The following is a 19,827-nucleotide window of genomic DNA, read 5'->3' as shown; positions in this document are numbered from 1 at the left end:
ACTCTCGGAATCAGTCTGCAGTCAACGCCGCGCCTGACGCCCGCGGCGCCTCATTCTGCATGCATGCACACACACGGGCGCTGCGGTGGCGTCCGTCCGTCCGTCCGTCCATCCGCCAGAGCGCGCGGAGACAGACAGACAGAACGACAGGCAGACAGACAGACAGCCATCTCGCCGAACGAGCGGGCCGGCGCAGCGCGGCGCATACCGCCCTTCGCGATTCCGACGGCATGCCGGCATTCCGCGCGCGACAGCCGACGGGCCGGGCCGGGTCAGTCAGTCAGACAGTCAGCAATTCGAGCGCCGCCAAAATCGCGCCACCCAATAATGCGTCCCCCGCTCTTCCTGTTAGCGGCCATCCCGGCCAGCCCTGGCTGCGCGTCACTGGCTCGCCCGGCCGCGCCACCAGCGTCAAGACACCAATCCGCCTCGACGAGATGATGGCGATGGGCCCCGCCCCGCCCCGCCGGGCCGTGATAAGCAACCCAGGGGTCGCCGAGGGGCTATCAAGCCTCGCCGCCGCGACGAGGGCCGGCCGACCGCCGGGCCCCAAACTACTCGGTCCTACGACCCCCTCCCCTTCCCTCCCGTCCCGCGGTAAATATAGCGCGCGGTGCAAGGCAAGCCGAGCGGAGCCAAGCGGAAGGCCGGCCGCCCATTCATCGCGAGCAGCGGCACAGCCAAGCCAAGGGCTGCGGCGCCGTGCACTCGCCGTGTTTCCCCCGATAACGAGGACCGCCAACACGGGGTGCACGAGGGGGTGCACGAGGTGCTGCACGAGGTGCGCGCGGCACGCCGACGCCGTGCCAGAAAGTTAAATCAGCCGCCGCGCACAACGAGCCGGGACCTCGGACGTCCTCGTCGTCGCACGTCCTCGTCGTCGCACGTCCTCGTCGTCGCACGTCCCCGTCGTCGCACGTCCCCGTCGTCGCACGTCCCCGTCGTCGCACGTCCTCGTCGTCGCACGTCCTCGTCGTCGCACGTCGCCGTCGTCGCACGTCGCCGTCGTCGGACGTCGCCGCGGCGTCAGACCGCCATCACTCAATGGGCGCGGCAAAGTGCTGCGGCGTTTACGTCAATGGGCCCGCCGTCCCGTTCGGCCGCCGCCAAGGGCGTCGCGGTGCAGCGCGGCCCTCCCTAGGCCGCCCTAGGCCGGCACGGGGGCGCGGAAGGGGAGGGGGAGGGGCGGCGCCGCGAGAAAAGAACAGAGCCAGCGTGAGGCGGCGCGGCCCGGCGCGGCGAGGCCCCCGGCTGGAGCGGCCAGCAATAGGAGCCCCTGCGAGGGTCGAGATAGGCAGGCCGCACGGCCGCGGTGAGCGGCGGGAGGGTGGCGGGGGCTTTGCCGGGCGCTCCCGGTGACTCGCTCGGAGCCATGGGGACCAGGAAGGAACGCGGCGTTCGCCTCGGTGGCTTCGCTCGCTTTGCTCGCTTTGCTCGCCTCGCTCCAGCCGGACCCCCGGGGCGGGACAGCCCGGGGTCGCAATATCGCATATGGCGTCCCGGCGACCAAATTTCCACGGCGTGGCGCGAGCACCGCCCGCACCGCCATGGCGCGCCAGCCCAGGAACAGGGAGAGAAACTGTTTGCTTTCACGCCATTGATTTTCTGTCATGTGCCCCGGCGAGCGCGGCAGCGCGTCCCGGACCGGGGCGGACCGGGGCGGACCGGGGCGAAGCGAGGTGCGCAGGGGCGGGTCCGGGCGGCCCGTTGCGTTGCGAAGCGAACCCCCCGGGGACGCGCGGAGCCGCGGAGCTCGAGCGAGAAAAACACGCTACGCCAGGCAGCGCCACGAAGCGCCACGCGCGTCTCCGGCAGCCCCGCTAACAAAGGCCAAATTAACCCTTATTGGGAAGAGCTGCGCGGCCGTGCCTGCCGCGCCCTACCTGCCTGGCCGTGGCAGGCTGCTTCCCGGTAAAATACAATAAAACCGAGACGGGCCGCCGGTGAGCCGAGCGGCAGGGAGCGGCAGAGAGGGGCCCTAATACCAACCCTCGGCGGCGCCCTGCTAAGTCTCGGCCGCCACGCCGCGGCGCGCGGCACACCGCACACGCAGCGAGTGCACACCCCGACCTAAGTCGCGGCGGCGCCCTGGCAGTGGCGCGGCGGTCGGCCGGTTTCAATTGGGTAAGGCGGCGTCGGCGCTGCACGCATCCAGGGCCGGCCCAGCGCCGAGAACCTTCGAGTCCCCGGGCAGCCCTTCGGCCCTGCGTGAGAAGGGCCCCACCGTGGGCCAGAAGACCGGTGGAGGCGGTCTATGGACGCGTTTTCAACGCCAGAGTCGTTAAGTGCGGCTCGAAACGGACGCTTGACTCCACCAATGGCTTGCTCTTCGAACGAGGAATCCATTGGTGGGTAACACGCTCGGTTCGAGTCCTGTTTTACGACCCTGGAGCTCAAAGCGCGACTAGAATTTTGGCTGCTTCCAATAATGGTCGCTTAATGGGACTCGAACCGAACGTGTGACCCCACCGATGGATTCTTCGTTCGAAGAGCAATCGATTGGTGTGGTCAAACGTTTGGTTCGAGTCCCACTTAACAAAACACGTCAAATTTGGCCGCCTCCACGGGTGGCATTTGCGACGCGACGGGCGCGGGCGGTCAACAGCAAGCACAGCACAAACTTGAAGAAGCACTGGGGAGGGTGCTGGAAAACACAGTCGGCTACACACACGCAGTATAAATATTTTAAAACAACCTAAAGGAACTTCGCTCAAGAGTTTCTACAAGAACAGCGACAAACGTTCAGAAACTGCACAGATGTTTGGCGGAAGCGTCAAGCGAGTGTCAACTACGCAACCTACGGCACTTCGGCAACAGGGTGCGTGCCGCGGGGGCAACCACTCATGAAATACTGTGTTCAGTTGAGCGCCTAAAATCTTCAGCAATGTGAAATCTTTCCCAAAATAATACAAAAAATAAGCAAATTTAGGGCGATAAAACGATTGAAATCTTGCAAAATCCGACAAAATCACTTCCCGTAAGAAATCTCGTGTGAGTGGTTGCCCTCTCGGTACGGGCAGATACGCGCTACCTGGCGTGTGCATGCCAGGCATTCTCAGAACGGAGGGTGCATGCAAGCGTTGGGCATGCCAGACACACCCTTGAGTTGGTAGAGCAGCCGAGCGGTCGCTCTGTCTCCCTCGCACCCTTAGGGAGAGCCCCGTGAGAGCGACAGACAGCGACGAAACGACTCTTCCGAATCGCCCGGCGCACTGTGAAAATTTGTTGTCACTTTATGACAAAAACGTGGATGACATTTTCATCACTTTGAAATGCTGATAATCTCGTCACAAATTGACTTGATGACATCCTTGTAAGGAAAATTAGCCTTGAAATTGTCATCAAGTGATGACTCAAATTTTCACAGTGCGGCGGACACGAAAACGGACATACCGCCGCAGATGCGCAGTTCGGGCAGTTCGCAGACGTCGGACAGAGCGTCGGACAGAACGTCCGACAGAACGTCGGACAGAGCGTCGGACCAGGCATCAAATGGAGGCGCCTCAAAGTTTCGAGCACAATAAGCGGCATCGTCTCCGGCCGCCACTTCAAAAAAAAGTAGAACACATGACGGCCGCGCAGACCCACGCAATGTTCAGGGCTATCGACGGACTCCACGTCCAATAAAAGGCAAGCGAGGCAAAAAAAAACAACAAAAAAAAACCGCTCTCCTAAAATCTTTTACCGATTTTATCGATATTCCAACACATGCCGAGGTCAGCGCCAACCCTGAGTATGCCGTTCAACATCATAGAACAAGGGGGCAACCACTTGAAATTTTTTTTTGTACACAGGATTTTTCAAAGGTAGGGATTTTGCCGAGATTTTTCAAGACTTCACATGAAAAATATGCCAGATTTCGCGAGATTTCACCAGACATTGATGGGATTTCGCTAGATTTCAACAGATTTCGAAGGGATCAAGTCACGTTCGTTTGAGCATTGTGTCACATTCGTTTGAACGTGAACAAGCTCATTTTTGGCCGATTCACATCACAACGAATGTGACACAATGCTCAAACGAACGTGACACTTTGTCACGTGACGTCACGTACTTGCAATGAGAGTGATTTCACCAGATTTCTACAGATTTGGCGCGAGATTTCGGCCCATCAAGTGTACACAGGATTTGGCGAGTGGCTGCCCCCTCGGGATAGAACGCCCCACCTGATCGCGGCGGTGGCGGCGGCGGCGGCTCCGGGGCCGCGGGGCGGACAACGCCGCTGCCCATGGGGCTGCGGACTCCTGCCTGCCTTGCGACCAAACGACGCTAGCGAGGCGCGCCGAGTGGCGCGGCCGACTTCCTGCCCGTACTCATGCACTCTCAAGAAACAAAAGAAAGGAACCCTGGCCGTATCGACGACATCGACCAGGATTGGGCTTCACCAATGACCGCGGCGCACGTCGCAGGACAAGACTGATTCCGAACGGGAGGTCCTTCTCTCTCGGACTAATAGGGGGTCTCGCTGCAACGACTTCCGCTGCTGAACACGCAATGCAGCGCCAGGGTGGGGTGGGGGGGGGGCGGGGCGGGGGGCCTTCCCGGGGCGCCCACCCGCTAAAAACCCCGCTCTCAAGCACGACGCGTGCCACTCAACGCATGTCCTGTGCGAAAAAGAGCCCCGTTCGCGAGATTGGCACCCCAAAGCTCACGGCCCGGAAGAGTCGCCGGTCAAGGCCGCCGCCAGCCCTCTTGGCCTTCCGCGCCTTCATTAGCTGGAGCGAGACGGACAGAGGACACTCCACACGCCACCGAGACACCTGCCCCGGTTCACACCGACCCCCGCCCCGCCCCGCCCCGCCGGCCTCGGTGGCCACTCATGCCGCGATGACCATGCACTGCCATGCCCACTCACTACCAAGACGTTCGACGAGCAACGTGCCTGTCAGGTAGGGCCCGAACTTGGGGTCGCGCTTCCTCCCTTCCCGGTCCGGAGAGGGCGTCCGCGGCGCCTTCTGGAGGCTGGGCTGCTTCACCACCTGCCTGTCCTGCTGCCTAGCCACCCTGCCCTTCTGCCTGGCCAGGGCCAGCTTCTCCAGGCTGGCCTGGCTCAGCTGGCCGGGCTCGCTCGCCTGGCTGGCCTGGGCCTCGGCCTGGCTAGCCAGCCTGATTCGCCTAGCTGGACTGCCTGGTCCGGCCTGGCTAGCCTGGCTGACCTTGCTGGTTTGGCTGAGCTGGCTTGCTGGACTGGCCTGGCTGCCCTGGCTCACCCGGCTGGGCTTGCTGGCCTGCCTGACCTTCCTGGCTTGGCTGTCCTGGCCCTGGCTGGCCTGACCCTGGCTGGCCTGACCCTGGCAGGCCTGGCCCTGGCTGTCCTGGCCCTGGCTGTCCTGGCCCTGGCTGTCCTGGCCCTGGCTGTCCTGGCCCTGGCTGGCCTGACCCTGGCTGGCCTGACCCTGGCTGGCCTGACCCTGGCTGGCTTGGCTTGCCTGGCTGGCCTGCTTGGCTGGGCTGGCCTGACCCTGGCTGGCTTGGCTGGCTTGAGTGGCTTCGCTGGCGCGGCTGGCGTGGCAGCCCATGCTGGCGGCGGAGGCACGCTGATCCGGCTGGTCCTGCTGGCTGCGGTGCGTCGACATGACTCCCGGACACTCGACTCCGGTCTGGGGCAGCTGCCTGCGCACGCTGCCCGGGCACGCGCTCCTCCGCCCCGCCCCGCCGGTGCGCCGCGCCCCGCCCCGCCGGAACGCTCCGCCCCGCCCGGTACGCCCCGAACGGTACGCCCCGCCGCCCGGGCCGCTCGGCCACTCAGCGCCAACGCAGCTCGCGCAGCTCAGACGGCTTTATATTGATCGCCCCAAGGCGCTGCTGCTGGACCAGCAGGCAGTTCCAGTGCACGCCGACCTTTTTGCCCCTGTCCGTAACGTCGACTGAGAACTCCCGGTGAGACGGCGGCCGGTTGCGCGCAGCGCGTGAGGTCTGTCACGTTCGAGCGGAGGCGCGCGCCGGGGCCGCGCGGCGCCGCCGGGCCGGGCCTGCCCAGCCTGCCGAGAGTCGTTCTCGCCGCTCTGTCTCTCTCGCACCTTTAGGGGAAGGAGGAAGGAGTAGAGAGAGAGGCTGACAACAAGGGCCGCGAGTGCGCCGCGCCAGCCTCTTCTATTTCCGCTCTGGAATTAGCATAACACTCAATCCGCGGGCTGCCGCGCACTGCCGTCTCCCTCGCACTCACGCCAAGTGCCGCGGTAGTGCGCCAGACAGAGCGACGCGGCGCGGCAGTGTGCCGAAACGCTCTGAGGATCCGAGCGCGAGCCGATTCCGCCGAGCCGCGCAGCGTAGCGCGCACGCCGCCGTTGCCGCCGTCTCCCTCGCGCCGCCAGGGCGCCCGGGACGTCCCATGAGTGTAAGAGAAACTGCACACTGATTCAGACCGTCGTTTCCTCGAGGGGTTCATCACTCATGTGTACTCACGCGTCTAAAAAGCGCATAATTCTCTGATTTTTGGCACGATTCGGTGTTGTTTGTCGTCTAAGACGCTAAGAATCAAGAATAGTCTAAAAACGTTTGAAAACGTGAAATTTGTGCTTTTTGCAAGGTGAACTTCTCCCTTTTCAGTAACTCACACAAATAAAAAGAGCATAAGCCTCTGATTTTTGGCATGAATTGGTGTTGTTTATCCTCTGAAACGCCAAATAAAGTCTAGTCACGTTTCAAAACGTGAAACTTGTGAGTTTTGTCGCACTCATGTGTACACCAAAACGCAGAGTGATCCACCCCTCACGTTACCGTCGCTCCGGATCTTTCTCTCACGCACTCATGGGGCGTGCCCTACACGTGCGAAAGAGACAGAGCGACGAAATACGACGCAATCATTTGGCCGGCCCCGCCGACACCGGGGCGGTGACGTCGCGGAGACGTGACGTCATCGCGCCGCGGCGACGGCCAGGGGGGCGTGTCCGCGGCGTGCGCGGCGTGCAGTCCGCACGGGCCGTGTGGGCCTCGCGCGTCACGCGCACGCCGCTCGCGGTGCAGTCGCACCTGCAGACTGAGAGTCGCTTTCGTCGCTCTGTCTCTCTCGCACTCATGGGGCGTCGCGTGTAGGAGCAAGAGCGACACAGCGACGCGCGAGGGGGAAATCCCTCTTAACACCTGCGACCCGACTATTACGCCTATAACGCTCTATATACGCCTCAAAAAGATAGGGACTTAGTTGAAAACAGACCAAAAAACCCCTAAAATTGATCAAATTTTGAGAATTTCGGCTATTACGCTACTATTACGAACACTATTACGCGTGCTATTACGGACAGAGTGACCCGACTATATTACGCGAGTGCTTTCCCCCTCGGCGACGCGTGACCGACTCGCGGAATCAGCCGAACGATTCAGAAGATCGGATTGTCGCTCTGTCCCTCTCGCACCCTTACGGAGAGCCCCGTGAGTGCGAGAGAGACAGAGCGACGAAACGGCCCTTCTGAATCGGTCGGCCGCCCACAGCAGTCGCGCCCGCCCTGCGGTCACACTGCGCCCAGCGCGGGGCACCGCGTCACAGCGAGCCTGGCTGAGCTAGACTGAGCGAGTGACGAGGTGACGAGCAAGCGACGAGCGCTTCGCGGCCAATACGCTCCTGCCGCGACGTTGTCCTGTGCCGCCAAACAAGCAAGCGGTTAGCCAAACACGCGGCGCGACAAGGTGTGCAAACGTGCAAACGCAGCGACACGGCCAAAAAAGACGAAACGGCGAAAGGAGAAGCGTGGCGCGCCGCGTGCGGGTTGGCTTGGCCCCCTGGGCCCCCCTGGCCCCCCTGGGCCCCCCTGGGCCCCTCCTGCGCGGCGCGAGTGCGCAGCGGAGCCGCCGGGCCGCGGCATGGCACCGCGGCACCGCACGAGGCGGCACGGCGCGCGACCAATTGGAACGGAGTGAACAGAACAGAACCGTCCCGACGTGTGAGACTATCGGCAGCGCACGCCGTGCCCGCAAAGAAAGCATACCAACACCACGATGCACAGTGGGCCGGAAGACCGGTGAAGGACGCCGAAATCCCGGACGCGTTTTGAGCTGCAGAGCCGCTATATGGGACCCGAACCGAACGCGTGACCCCACCAATGGATTGCTCTCGGAACGAGGAATCCATTGGTGGGGTCACACGCTCGTTTCGAGTCCTGTTCAGCGACTATGAGGCTCAAAACGCGTCTAGAGTTTTGGTCGCCTGCGCCGGTCTTCTGGCCCACTGTGCGATGTGGCCCGGCCAACCTAGACGAGCCTAGGCATGCCACGTTCCGCGGCATTCACTGGCATCCACCGCGCGACGACAACGCAGCCAACTAACTACGAAGTCAACGTGGGGAAACGCAGGGAAACTTTGGGGATCGTAAGGAATCGTAGGGAATCGTGGGGAATCGTGAGGAAACGTGGGATCGTGGGAAACGTGGGATCGTGGGAAATCGTGGGGAAACGTAGAAAAAAGAAGGAAAACGTACGGAAAGGTAGGGAAACGTTCGTATGCGGCCAAAGATATTCCCCGCCCTTTCCCGTTTCAAATGAAATAACACTTGTGCTTCCGACGCATCGCGACGCGGCGAGCTGTCTTGGTGGGCCGAGTGGTCAAAGGAATGTTGGCAGCACCAGCGGAGATAAACATCTGGCTCTGCGTAAACTGACGCGTGCAGCGAGAGAGCGAGAGAGAGAGAGAGAGAGAGGTCGAGAGAAGGGGGGAGGGGGAGAGGCAGGTCGCGGAGCTACATCAAAATAGTGCGCACCGCAGCCAATCGAAACATAATACAGCCGTGCGCCCAACGCGCATGGCGCATGACACGCGAGCGTCGAACATTCGGCCGGGTATCGGCTCGTTGTTTATTGCAACAAAACCCAAAACCCACAGGAAAGGACAAGTCTCTGTCCCTGGCGTTATCACGGATCGGTCACCCAACGTTCGCGAGCAGAAGCAAAAAGCTTCGGGCGATTCTTCTCCTCCCCTGATGGACGAGAGTGCACATGCCACAGAGACATTATAGCTCGATGGAAACCACAAAGCTAGTTATCTCTCTTCAACTCGAAACCAGGGTGCGCAAACTCAATATTATTTCGCAATTTTTGGAGTTTTATTTTGGGAACGGTTAGAGGTAAAAAAAGTTGCAAATGGAATAACTTCAATAAAAAATTTGATTTTAAATGTAAGGCACTTTTTTTTATATCTCAAGCTGTAAATGAGAACATAGGCGCCCAAAATGTCAATAAGTTTACGCACCTAGCCAGGCCAACCATAAAGTCACCATGGGATTTAAAAGGAGTGCTTCCTTTGCATCTGTCAGTGTTCTCACGTCTGCGCAGCACACGTGCCCCACCATTAAAACTCCTTGCTAATTGAAGACAGGGGCCTGCACACCTACCACCTCAGTGACAAAAGCACAGAACCTCAAGCCAATGGAACACTGTAGACGGGCAATCTCTTCAATAATATGTACGTTAAGGAAAATAAAGCCATTGATATCAAGACCTTGACGTTATTAATCAAGACATAAATGACTTGCAACTGGTGGAGCCAGTACTATTGAATGACGTCATTCAATGAATGAACTTTTATGGATAGACCATAGTTCCAGACTTATCTTAGTTAGGAGACTTAAATTGGTACACATATTAAATGAAGAAAGCCAATTTACTGTGTGAAATGATGCGGATAATTGATGATAGGTTCGTAATTAGAAACTGATGCACAATCAATGAAATGGAAGGATAAGCTAATGAATGAATGACGGCCTAGACCTACTTCAACTTAAATATCAGTAGCATAAAAATAGAATGTTCCTTGAATGAAATAAAACAGTGGTTAGTAAATGTCATCGCCAATTAAAGGCAATAGAGAATCAACATTGAACGACACACCAGGATACGTCAATGCAAACTTAAAATTATGCAAGAACACTCATGTCATGTATTTAAACTGTAATCAGCAACAAGGCTACTTAAGCGCACCCTGAATGTTTATAAACAGACCGACAACCAATATATCAATATTGCCAACTGTTTTATTTCATCCAATATGAAAAAATAAAAAATAAAAGAATTATGCTAAGTTAGGCACAAATTTCTTACCTTTAAGATAGGGGAGGGCTTGTAATTCCATTTCACCAGCATTCCGGTACCTTGACGATCCCTGAGACTTTTTTTTCTTTTTCTTGAGTGAAGCCTTGGAGCCCCACGGGTCTATTCTATCCACAAAAGCTCCAGATGCACTCATTATGTCCTTATGCACACGTTTCGCACACACTCGCACTGATCACAACAACAACATCACCCTTTTTCAGTCTTGAGCACAGCTATAGCATTCCGCCTGGCAATGGCAATGTTTGGGGCGTGTTTCCACTCGGTCCAACTCTGTCAATCGGTCACGGGCACTCGCGATGTCTTTGCAATGCTTTTTCTTGCATTTCCGTCACTGCCGCACTTGAACGCGGAGCCGCCTCGGCCCGCCTTGGGGCCCGTCCCCGTCGTCGCCGTCCTGGGCCGAGTGGTGCGACCCGACCCGTCTTTAGTCTGCACCGCTACGCTGTGGCTGCTAACCTCGGCAGGCCTCAGCACAGGCTTGCCAGGCTCGGCGGCTCGGCTCCTGGGCGGGCTAGGGCCAAGGGACGGCCAAGGGATGGCTGGGGGCAAGATTTCCACCCTCTTCCTCCGGCTCAGCACACCATTTTCTACAGCTTCCACAGCCCGGCTAGGCGAGGACGCGCGTTACAAGGCGAAAGTGGGCACAGACCGCAGAGGCAGACAGGCACAGCCGACCGCCATCACACAGCACTACACCTTCGTTCTTGACTTTAAAATGGGCCAAACCCCAACGTTCTTCGCGCACGGGCTTGCAGTCATGGTTTCACTACGCACACTGGTTGGACGGGGGTGCACGAGGGAGGGGCGAATGTAGAAAACCACAAACAAACAATGTCTGGCAATAACAAATTTGCCGAAAAACTACATAAAGATGAAAATAGTGTCGTGAATTGGCGTTGCGTTCAGTCCCGTTCCGCTCCGTCCTCTTCTCGTGATTAGCGAGAAAAAACAAACGCCTGTCGTAGTTGTGTTTACTTCCGCTGTTTGGTGGCAGCGTGAGTCTCGCTCCTGGCTGTAACTCGTTGCAGAGCGGCCGAGCGGCCGCTGTTTTGTGCTCTAAAATTCCCTCGTTAATCATTTGACAGGATCATCGCAGTATTCACTGGTCAAAAGGAGCAAATATTCCAAACTTTTTCAAAATGACCATCGGCTGTAAAAGCTGAACCCTGGCCGAAGGCATGGAGGGCTTGGTCACAGCCATCAGCAGACGACACACGGACGCCTTTGAAAATTTTCGAGCAGGCGTGAATAAGATTTGTTGATAAAATCTATTGTGGTGTTTTGTGTTTTGGCTTTAGAATTTCGTGCTTGTGATTGTTGTATACGTGCATATCTTGTGCATTTTGACACTTTTACAGTGTTGTTCGTCCCTTTCTCAAAACTTGTAGCCTGCTTGTCAGCTTCTCCAGGTCTCATCCTGGAAGTAACATTCTAAATATCGGTGCTGTATCTACCTGACAGTAGATAAACCTGTTGGGGTTTTTCTCACCCCTCAAAGAACACATACCGCTTTCTGACTCAACATCTCAATATGGTAGCTACAATTCTTAATTTGGTTAGTTAATTTTGTTTTGGTTATTGATTATTAATATCACTACCCCTACAGAGTCGCTGTCCGGGAATGTACTGTGGCAGAACAGTACTAGACAACGGAACATTGTCTGATTGCACAGCCTGCCCACGAGGATTCCGCTCTAACTCCTCTTCGATATGTGAGCTGTGTAAAGACAATCCCATATTTTATGATTGGCTCTATTTGGGTTTCATAGTCATCACAGTGTGTGTTCTACATTTATTCTGTATTGATACAACTGTTAGAAAAAAAGGGTAAGTCTTATCTGGCTCTTGCGTCTTAAAATGGTCGGAGTTGTTTTAAAAATATTTTTTCTCTCATCTGTTTACAGCGTTGTTCTTCATATTTGTGCTGTTTTGGAGACTATAGCAGCTGCTATTTTAACAGTTCTTGTAGTAGATCCAATTGGTGAATTCGGTGTCAGATCATGTCACACCCATCATTTATCTGACTGGTACACACTGTTTCACAATCCAAGTCCACAATATGAGAAAACTCTCCATTGCACGCAAGAAGCTGTGTACCCATTGTGAGTATATTTACCGCACCCAACAAACTTTGCAGTTGGAGGATCACTTTAAATGAACTGTTTTTTATGAAAATCAAACTTTAATCTCTCCCTTTTCTGTTCTGTCAGATACACAATGGTGTTCATGTTTTATGCAATTGCTGTGAGTTTGATGCTCCTGATAAGACCCTGGGTTGCTGGCAAGTTTGTGCCACTATCTGGTAAATTGTCAATTTATGCAGCTATGTATTTCTTTCCATTATTATCCCTCATCCATGCTGCCTTCGGAGGTCTGATCTGTAAGTTTGTAGCATGAAAATTTATCTTGAATCTCTGTTGTCTATGTATGTATGCAAATTTCAAATACCCCATTGTGCTTTCCAGATTTCTCATTCCCCTACATAATTATTATTTTATCAATCATATCAAATGCAGCTCACTTTGCTCTAGAATTGGATCAGGTATTGAGAAGCTTGGTTTCAATCATTTACTTCTCATATTACAAATGCATCAATTTTTCCTTAATATTTTTTAAAATTCTTTTGCAGTCTATGTCAGCTTTGGTGATGAACACAGTCACAGATACAGTGAATGTAGTGACTGTTCTTGTACACTGGGCTCTTAATGCATATGGTATAATTTCAATCACTCAACTGACTGAGCCATTGACTCATAGTCTATTAATTTTGCTTGTCCCTGCACCTACAATATTCTACATTCTCACCGCAAGATTTACCGATCCGAAGAAGCTACATGCTGACTGACACGTGCAGTACGCCTTGCAGTATGCTGCCGCTCAGGCACCTGCCCCTGTGCTTGGCATCAGACAAGGCGAGGCTCATCCATTTATTCCAAGGCCATCAGTCTCTGTACAGAGGACTACAGAGCACCCTCCTACTATTCGTGAATATGCTGTACCTGAAATGAGAGACTTTAGAGCCATAGATGGAGGCTTTCCCCGAATTCATTCTCTCCAATCACACTCACATGTATGCATCAGTTAAAAATTGACTTAAGATTGATTGTGATTTGAGACACTTATGTTGTGATATAATATTTTAAGTGTCAGAGTGTTGTTTACTGAATCTGTCTTATGACATCAGTATCTATTTATCTACTTTATTGTGCGTGTGACTTAAATTATTTTCGTTTTCTGCTTGTTCTTGTTATTAGAATTAACAAAGTAGTTTGTTAATATTGATCATACTAGATCAATCTCTCTGTAATGTTGACTTAAGGGGGAGGCTCGTCAATTTCCGTCAAAAAAGCAAATTTTCGTTTTTAGATTTTGAATTCTTTGCATCAAATTTCATTATTCTGATGGGCAAATTTAAACCTTTCCCGGCCAAAAGGCTACATGCTGAAACTACCACGGTTAGTAGCCTTCAAATTTGCTGCCACTCAATGCACTTTTGCGGCCTTGCGGCATGATTAGGCGAGACCTCATCCGTTTATTCCAAATTTTCTGGTGTACAAACCCAAAACAAGACCCTTCCTCTATTCTCAAATTGTACCTGCAAGTGGAATTTTAAAAAAGATCAAATGTGAGGCTTTTCCCGAATTCTTTGTGCAATGAAACAATAACATGTTAAAAACCCAGTTTAAAAAGTTAAACTTAAAGAAGTGTCTATTTGAGAAAAACTTATTTGGAAAAATTTGAAGTTAAAGAGCCTTGCTCTGAATTTTGTCTTTTGCAAGTATTTTTATCCTTTTTAAATTGTAAAGTGGACCTAAATTATTTTTTTTTACAATGTTCTTGTTTTAAGAATTAACAAAGAAAAGTTTGTTATTTGATCAAAACCTAAAATCTCTAGTTTTAATGGACCTTAATTCAGTTCCACTGAATTCTTGGTGTAGCGTAGTTAGACACAGACAGGAGTTGTTTTAATATCTCAGTTCCTGGTTTATTTACTCCCAATTGATAGGGATCCTTGGGATATGCGTGTTCTTTTTTTCAGTAGTAATTGGACTTCTCGTCTCTTTTCCAGTAGTAACTGGACTCATTGTAGTATTGCAGAATCTTCTTATCAAATAAGGATATAAAGTAGGAGAGGCTGGATGGTGCTTCCTGGTGACAAATGTGGTTGTGATCTGGCATTAATGTTAAAATATCATAAATGTTTCCACAATATAATTAGAATTCAACATTTAGAACATGAGAGTATTTGAAATAAACCAAAGATTTAAATAGCAATAACAATTGGTGTAGATATTTTTATTTAATCATAACTTGTAGTAGATAATCCCAATAGTATAAGAGGGAGACGAATTATTCATATTGCTAAGTATTATCACTGCACATTATTTATTTACTATACACTATTCATGTATTCTTTCAGAATACAAAAGTTCTTTTGTTCTATTTTAGAAAAAGAGGCAAAATTGAAAATGAAATTATAAAATAAAAAAATTGTCCCATATAATTTGCAGGGAATACATTCATATCCATACTACATTGCAGCCATAACTTTTGGGGGCAAGCTAAATTTTTCTCCATCATATTCTAATACACAGCCCAGAAGACGAGGAACAGAAACAAAAGTTCCTGAAACAACATGTGTAAACCCTAATGGTTTTTCTGAATTAGTTTCACAACACATCAACAGACGTTGGCTAATGAAATCATCACAAAGACTCAGACTTCCTATTTCTATGTATTGCTGCAAAGACATGGAAAACATTTGCACACTGGCTCGCAAGCTCTCCCAAGGCCTAAGCTTCATAGGTGGTAGATATTCTACTCGAAAGTGATAACCTAAGTTTTCATACAGACTAATTAATTTCTTCAAGCACAATTGAAATTCTTCCTGCGCTCCAATGCTGTCACCAGACGCAATGAATGCTTCAACAGCAGAGCTTTGCCATGTAGAAAACAAACCAGGTAATCCATTACTGGATTCTGGATTGTAATGCCTTCCCATAGTGATATAGCGCAATGGCAAATGTTTAACGTGAGTAATTGTTTTAGCATGATAGCCACAAAAAGAAACAAGAGAAGCGCCTCCAACCAGATGTAACCTAGAGAGAGGGTCCTTGGCATTAGAATCTTTTTCTAGAATAAAAACAGACTCCGCATCACGTGGATCCAAACCAACACCTTCAACAGTGATACTTCGACCAAAATCAGAATTTGACATGTGAACAAAACCTGTGTCACAGAATTTGTCCATGAACAAATAGCTGATGCCCATCTCAAATTGAGCTGCTTTATCTTTCAAAAAGTAGTATGAAGAATCATAATATTCAAGAAGCCCCAACTTCTCTGCCACCTCTAAATGGCTTGGATGATCTGAACTGGATACAGGTTTTGAACCAAAACTGTGAACAATTTTCTCAACGCCATCTACCGGTGTTTCTAAATTAAGTACATTAGGGAGTGATAAACCACCAATAACAGCTGTCCTTTCCAAGTTCCATAATTCCTGGGAAGCTGCACTCATTTTTTCTCTGACCTTGTCTTTTTCAGTTTCGTAAGTTTTGAAAAGCTTCGGGTTGTTAGAATAGGCAGACTTCATTTTTGCCACTGCTTCCGTTTTTTCTTTGTCCAATTGAGATATGTAATCCTTTAGAGCAACGTATTGATGCCAGCTTGTCTTTACCTGATGGATGTCAATGTTCATTCCTCGTAATTTTACATTTTCAATTAACAATTCCAAATTTTCAAATCTGACATCCAAGTTAACATGAGGTGTAAGGATTGCGCATGATTCACGAGCTTTATCACCAGTGATGAACAGAGAAGAGGTGCAACCTCTCTGACATTTCTCAATGATTGTGTAGTTAACTCTTCGGGTAATAGGTAACAATTTAGCGGTTTTAGAGAACATTTTCGTACCTATATCACTTAAGAAGCTAATCAGATTCTATATCTTCATCAATCTTGACACGTTTTGCTTCTTCAACAATAGGCTTCTGTGTCTCAATTTTACGCTTCTTGGCTGTTACAAAACTTCCTAATCCTGCAGCTCTTTCAGATTCTTCAATAGAATAAGGCTCTGTCTCAAGTGCCTTCATGCGACGCTTGTGAACTTTTGTCTTGAAATGCTCATTCAATGCCTGATCATTAATGAAATAGCGCCTGAAAAGTTAGAAAGGAAGAATTGGAATAACTTGATGAGGTTGAAGTCATACATATCAAGTAGATTCACATTTCCTCCATGAGACACTTACGCACAATGAAGACAGTAGAACTGGGCTTTGCCTGGTTTGTCAGCATCTACTTCTTGGTTGAGCAATTTTTCAACATTTTCTTCTTTCAAGTCTTGATTAATCTGCAAAAATAAATAAATACATGTTATTGAAACTTAACACTGGGCTTTGGAGAGGAGAGAGATCACTCCCTAACAGTAACCTGATGTCTACAACGCACTCTAATTAAGCAAATCACTGAGACGAGCGAAATGCGATACAAGAAACACAAAGAGATACGACGGAGGCATGAAATAAACAATAAACAAACGGATAAAAGACAAACGAGTTCGTGGTCGAGAGACAAATCAAACCTGATCAAGATCCTTGGTCCTATTACTTGTGCGCCACCTTCTCTGAAGGTGGGTATCACCACGGTGGTACTTCTTTCGTTTATAAGTCATTACTTGTCAGATGGACGCTGGGATACTGAAGGCAATGCCTAATATGACACGTGCGCATTGGTTATAACTAACCAAAAATACACGATGCAAAATTTACCTTTGACTAGTGGGTGGGAGGTACGTTCTACTTTCTGCCAGACGAAGGCAGTAGTGGTTTCGGAAGAAAAGCTTAAAACGATTTTAGATGAGGGCGAAATTAAAACAATTGAGTTATTTGTAATCAGAAAAATGATGGAATAAAAGAAATACTCTTATACTTGAGTTTTAGTGGCGTTAAGGCTCCTTTACGGAGTGACCGTCAGAGATTGAAAATGAAAGCACCCTAGCAGGGCCTTGTCGAAGTGTGACCGCGCGCGTTTAAATGTAATGTTTGGCTTTTTTGAAAGGCGTAGAAACAGAAGTTTTGGTTTTAAAATCTAGTTTTTCGTATCTGTGTATTTATGTGATGGTTTTATCGGGCTAAGCTCGTCCAAAATACATGCACCGAACTGTCTGCTTGTTCCAACTTTCGTCTCCACGCCATCTTCAAGAAAAAACTTGGTCATAAAAGATTCCGCTACTCATAGCATCCATGGTGGACGCCATCTTGAGCGCAAGTTGCGTCAAGCTGCGGGCCTAAACCAACGTTTGTTTCGCTCCTCCCGTTGTGTACACATTTAAATGGGATTTAAGGTGGAGTTGAGCTTCCGGTGCTATTTTGTGGACTAGTGTAACTGATAATGTCAGTCGGGGATTAAAATGAGACCCGAGTAAGTTGGAATTTCCAGTTTAAGTTGATGTGCAACGTTGACTGAGGGAGTCGGGCAGCTCGAGGAGACGAGACGGGACGAGGACTTGTTCGTGCTGGATCTGGATTAGCTTCGGCCTGAAGAAGAGACCAGCGGACTGCCCGCGGACCAACTGTGTGATGGTGTAGCCAGCAGTGCAAGTGCTTTATTATGGCCCAGGTTCTTAACAAGGACCCCATCACATATCAAAGGGAACGCGATGGATTTTTGCGGGAGCTTCAACACTTCCACGACACCCGGGGGTGAGTATGCCGCTTTGTTTTGGTCCGTCCAGGATACGCGACGGGCGGCTGTGGCGCAAACATTGAGGGGAACGATGCGTCCTCTGATTGAAAACGTCCCCTGTTTGTTCCCAGGACTCCCTTTCGCCGGGTCCCTCAGATTAATGGGCAGGAAGTCGACCTGTACCTCCTGTACGTGCTCGTTACCGCGCATGGAGGCTGGCTAAAGGTGAGTCGGAGTTTGCAATTATTTAGACTGGACCAGTTGTATTTGTATCGTAGCCCGTGGTCGCAATCTTTGTTTGAGTTGCTTTTGTTGCTCTTGGCTGTGTCTCAAGTTGCTGTTGTAATTTGCATTGGACACATTTTGAATGAATGTGAGTTTTGAATGATTGTTTCTCAATGAAACAAGTGCGACATAACGGTGAAAGATTATTGTGACCTTCAAACAACATTTTTGTGGAATATTTTTGTGATTCCTACGGCAAGTTTCAGTTTTGTTGTATTTGAGGTGTGCTTGCTGTTTTAGCTATTGTAGTGTGCCATTACTGTTTTGTAAGTAGTGTCAATTGTCGCATATTGTTCAGAAATCCTGTTAGCCTACGATGATCAGTTTCAATTCATTTGTTATTGATAAAATATCTTTGTTGAGGAGTTATTGCTGACAAGTGGCCTTTTAGAGTACTTAACCTAAATTTAGGCAGATTTTGTTTGTTGCATATGCTTGTATTTTTGCTACCTCTCGCAGACTACCGAAAATGTTAAACAGTCTCAGTAATGATAAGTGCTGTGCATTCTGCTTTGTTTTTTAATGCAGGCAATTTTGTTTCTTTATTAGCTACAGTTTCAGCTTGTTAACCGCATCGATTGATCACTTTTATTGGATGCTCAGTTTACACTATCAGTATTATAGGCTTAAGTATGTAAATGATTGGGTAATTTGCAGATATTGTCCTTATCATGTATTGTCTTTATCATGTATTTGTTTATTCCTGTATGGTAGAGTTTTAGCTAGCTCAGTTGTGCGTAATTTAGTCCCCATTTAGCTTTGAAAGAGTGTCGCTGTCTGCAGTTCAGCAATGAGTGAGCCATCTAGTGGGCACTCCATTTGGGCTTGTGTGTGTGTGGCCTCCATCCCCATCCCAGGAGGTCCCAGCACGTCCCAGTGGGTTGTGCAGTGCTGCTGGAGGGGCTGGGCGTTGGGTATGACCTGGGGTAGTCCTGCAGTGACAGGGAGGAACCAGAGGGGGTGTGATTGGTGTCTAGGGGGGGCGGGGCGCGCCGGGGCGTACGTTATGCAAGCGACCCTGACCGTCCTCACTACAGCTGAGCTCGGGGCGGGGCGGGGCGGTGAAGTGTCAACGGGGCCGGCCGGCTCCGCGCCGAGGCTGCCGAGGCGGGACGAGCAGGCCAGGCAGCTTTCCCGCCAAACAGTGGCGCGATGCGAGTCAAGCCGGGTCCTCGATCCGAGCCGAGCCGAGCCGAGCCGAGCCGGGCTGGGCTGGGCTGGGCGCGGAGCAAAGCCTTGGCGCGGAGCGCGGCGCAGCGACGGCGCAGCCCCGGCCGGTACGGCGCGGCCCACGGCCCACTGCGGCCAGCGAGCCGCGAGCCGAGCCGGGCCACGCGGAGCCGAGCCGGCGGGCCGCCGCCAGCCCGGGGGAGGAAAGGAGCACTCGGCGACCGGCCGCCGCCGCGGTGGGGCCGACGGGGCCGACAGGCGGCGGCACGGGGGCCGCGACGCCCGCGTTCGCCCACTAGATAGGTTAGGCCCCACGGGGTGCTGCCTGCCTTGCTGCCTGCATGGGTGGCTGAGGCTAGGGGTTGCTGGCGCAGGGGGCGCTCACCGCGCGGCATGGTTGGCCCGCACCAGCCAACTCGGGCAGTGCGGGGGACAACACACAGCGCAAGTGCTCGCGCTTCCATCCGCATATTACATGGCGTCTCCGGGAGAGGGGAGGGGAGGGGTCCGACAAGACTGGCACGCGGACGAGACGCGACACGCGGGCCAGTCACGCGACGGCCTGCCATGTCGGGCTTTGTGACAGGCCTTGGCGAGGCTCGGAGAACTCAGCTGCAAGATTGATGATGAGGTGCATTATGGTTG

The 19,827-nt window shown here is 51.7% G+C and overlaps 5 protein-coding genes across 9 annotated transcripts in view; 2 read left to right on the top strand and 3 right to left on the bottom strand.

Moving 5' to 3' along the window:
• Positions 1-10,969, bottom strand: part of LOC117650984 (serine/threonine-protein phosphatase 2A 56 kDa regulatory subunit alpha isoform) — a 29,044-nt gene extending 18,075 nt beyond the window's left edge. The window contains exon 1 of the mRNA XM_034394659.1: positions 10,030-10,969. Coding sequence (XP_034250550.1) covers positions 10,030-10,174 — 145 coding nt within the window. The 5' untranslated portion in view covers positions 10,175-10,969. The remainder of the gene's footprint in view (positions 1-10,029) is intronic.
• Positions 10,970-11,101: 132 nt separating this feature from the next.
• LOC117650989 (JNK1/MAPK8-associated membrane protein) lies at positions 11,102-13,405 on the top strand. Its single transcript, XM_034394668.1, has 6 exons — positions 11,102-11,575; positions 11,648-11,868; positions 11,946-12,143; positions 12,252-12,421; positions 12,507-12,583; positions 12,671-13,405. The coding sequence occupies exons 1-6, from the start codon at positions 11,573-11,575 to the stop codon at positions 12,884-12,886; spliced, it is 885 nt and encodes a 294-aa protein (XP_034250559.1). The 5' UTR covers positions 11,102-11,572; the 3' UTR covers positions 12,887-13,405.
• Positions 13,406-14,238: 833 nt separating this feature from the next.
• LOC117650985 (serine--tRNA synthetase-like protein Slimp) lies at positions 14,239-15,980 on the bottom strand. Its single transcript, XM_034394661.1, has one exon. The coding sequence runs from the start codon at positions 15,947-15,949 to the stop codon at positions 14,573-14,575; it is 1,377 nt and encodes a 458-aa protein (XP_034250552.1). The 5' UTR covers positions 15,950-15,980; the 3' UTR covers positions 14,239-14,572.
• On the bottom strand, positions 15,955-16,805 carry LOC117650990 (zinc finger protein 593 homolog). The gene is made up of 3 exons (XM_034394669.1): positions 16,625-16,805; positions 16,293-16,393; positions 15,955-16,200 (listed from the first exon to the last, which is right to left on the bottom strand). Exons 1-3 carry the CDS (start codon positions 16,712-16,714, stop codon positions 15,975-15,977), a joined length of 417 nt encoding a protein of 138 aa, XP_034250560.1. The 5' UTR covers positions 16,715-16,805; the 3' UTR covers positions 15,955-15,974.
• A 270-nt stretch (positions 16,806-17,075) lies between these two features.
• Positions 17,076-19,827, top strand: part of LOC117651363 (AT-rich interactive domain-containing protein 2) — a 29,085-nt gene continuing 26,333 nt past the window's right edge. For 4 of the 5 annotated variants that reach the window (XM_034395335.1, XM_034395334.1, XM_034395333.1 and 1 more), the window contains exons 1-2: positions 17,076-17,744; positions 17,859-17,952. In XM_034395335.1, the coding sequence (XP_034251226.1) occupies positions 17,653-17,744; positions 17,859-17,952 (186 nt within the window). In that variant the 5' untranslated portion in view covers positions 17,076-17,652. The remainder of the gene's footprint in view (positions 17,745-17,858; positions 17,953-19,827) is intronic. The other variant, XM_034395331.1, reaches the window with a different exon arrangement.

The sequence above is a fragment of the Thrips palmi genome, unplaced genomic scaffold (genome assembly GCF_012932325.1).
Source record: "Thrips palmi isolate BJ-2018 unplaced genomic scaffold, TpBJ-2018v1 HiC_scaffold_5, whole genome shotgun sequence".
NCBI lineage: Eukaryota > Metazoa > Arthropoda > Insecta > Thysanoptera > Thripidae > Thrips > Thrips palmi.
Note: the sequence above shows the minus strand (reverse complement) of the source record. Positions and strands in the feature narration are given on the sequence as shown.

Bases quoted from the DNA above. Each gene is read 5' to 3' on its own strand.
- LOC117650990 (XM_034394669.1), bottom strand. From the start codon at position 16,714: ATGACTTATAAACGAAAGAAGTACCACCGTGGTGATACCCACCTTCAG. The intron at 16,394-16,624 runs GTTTGATTTGTC...TTATTTTTGCAG, and splicing joins GGACCAAGGATCTTGATCAG to ATTAATCAAGACTTGAAAGA. The intron at 16,201-16,292 runs GTAAGTGTCTCA...CTAACTTTTCAG, and splicing joins TTCTACTGTCTTCATTGTGC to GCGCTATTTCATTAATGATC.
- LOC117650985 (XM_034394661.1), bottom strand. From the start codon at position 15,949: ATGTTCTCTAAAACCGCTAAATTGTTACCTATTACCCGAAGAGTTAAC.
- LOC117650989 (XM_034394668.1), top strand. The intron at 12,144-12,251 runs GTGAGTATATTT...CTGTTCTGTCAG, and splicing joins CAAGAAGCTGTGTACCCATT to ATACACAATGGTGTTCATGT. The intron at 12,422-12,506 runs GTAAGTTTGTAG...TGTGCTTTCCAG, and splicing joins TGCCTTCGGAGGTCTGATCT to ATTTCTCATTCCCCTACATA.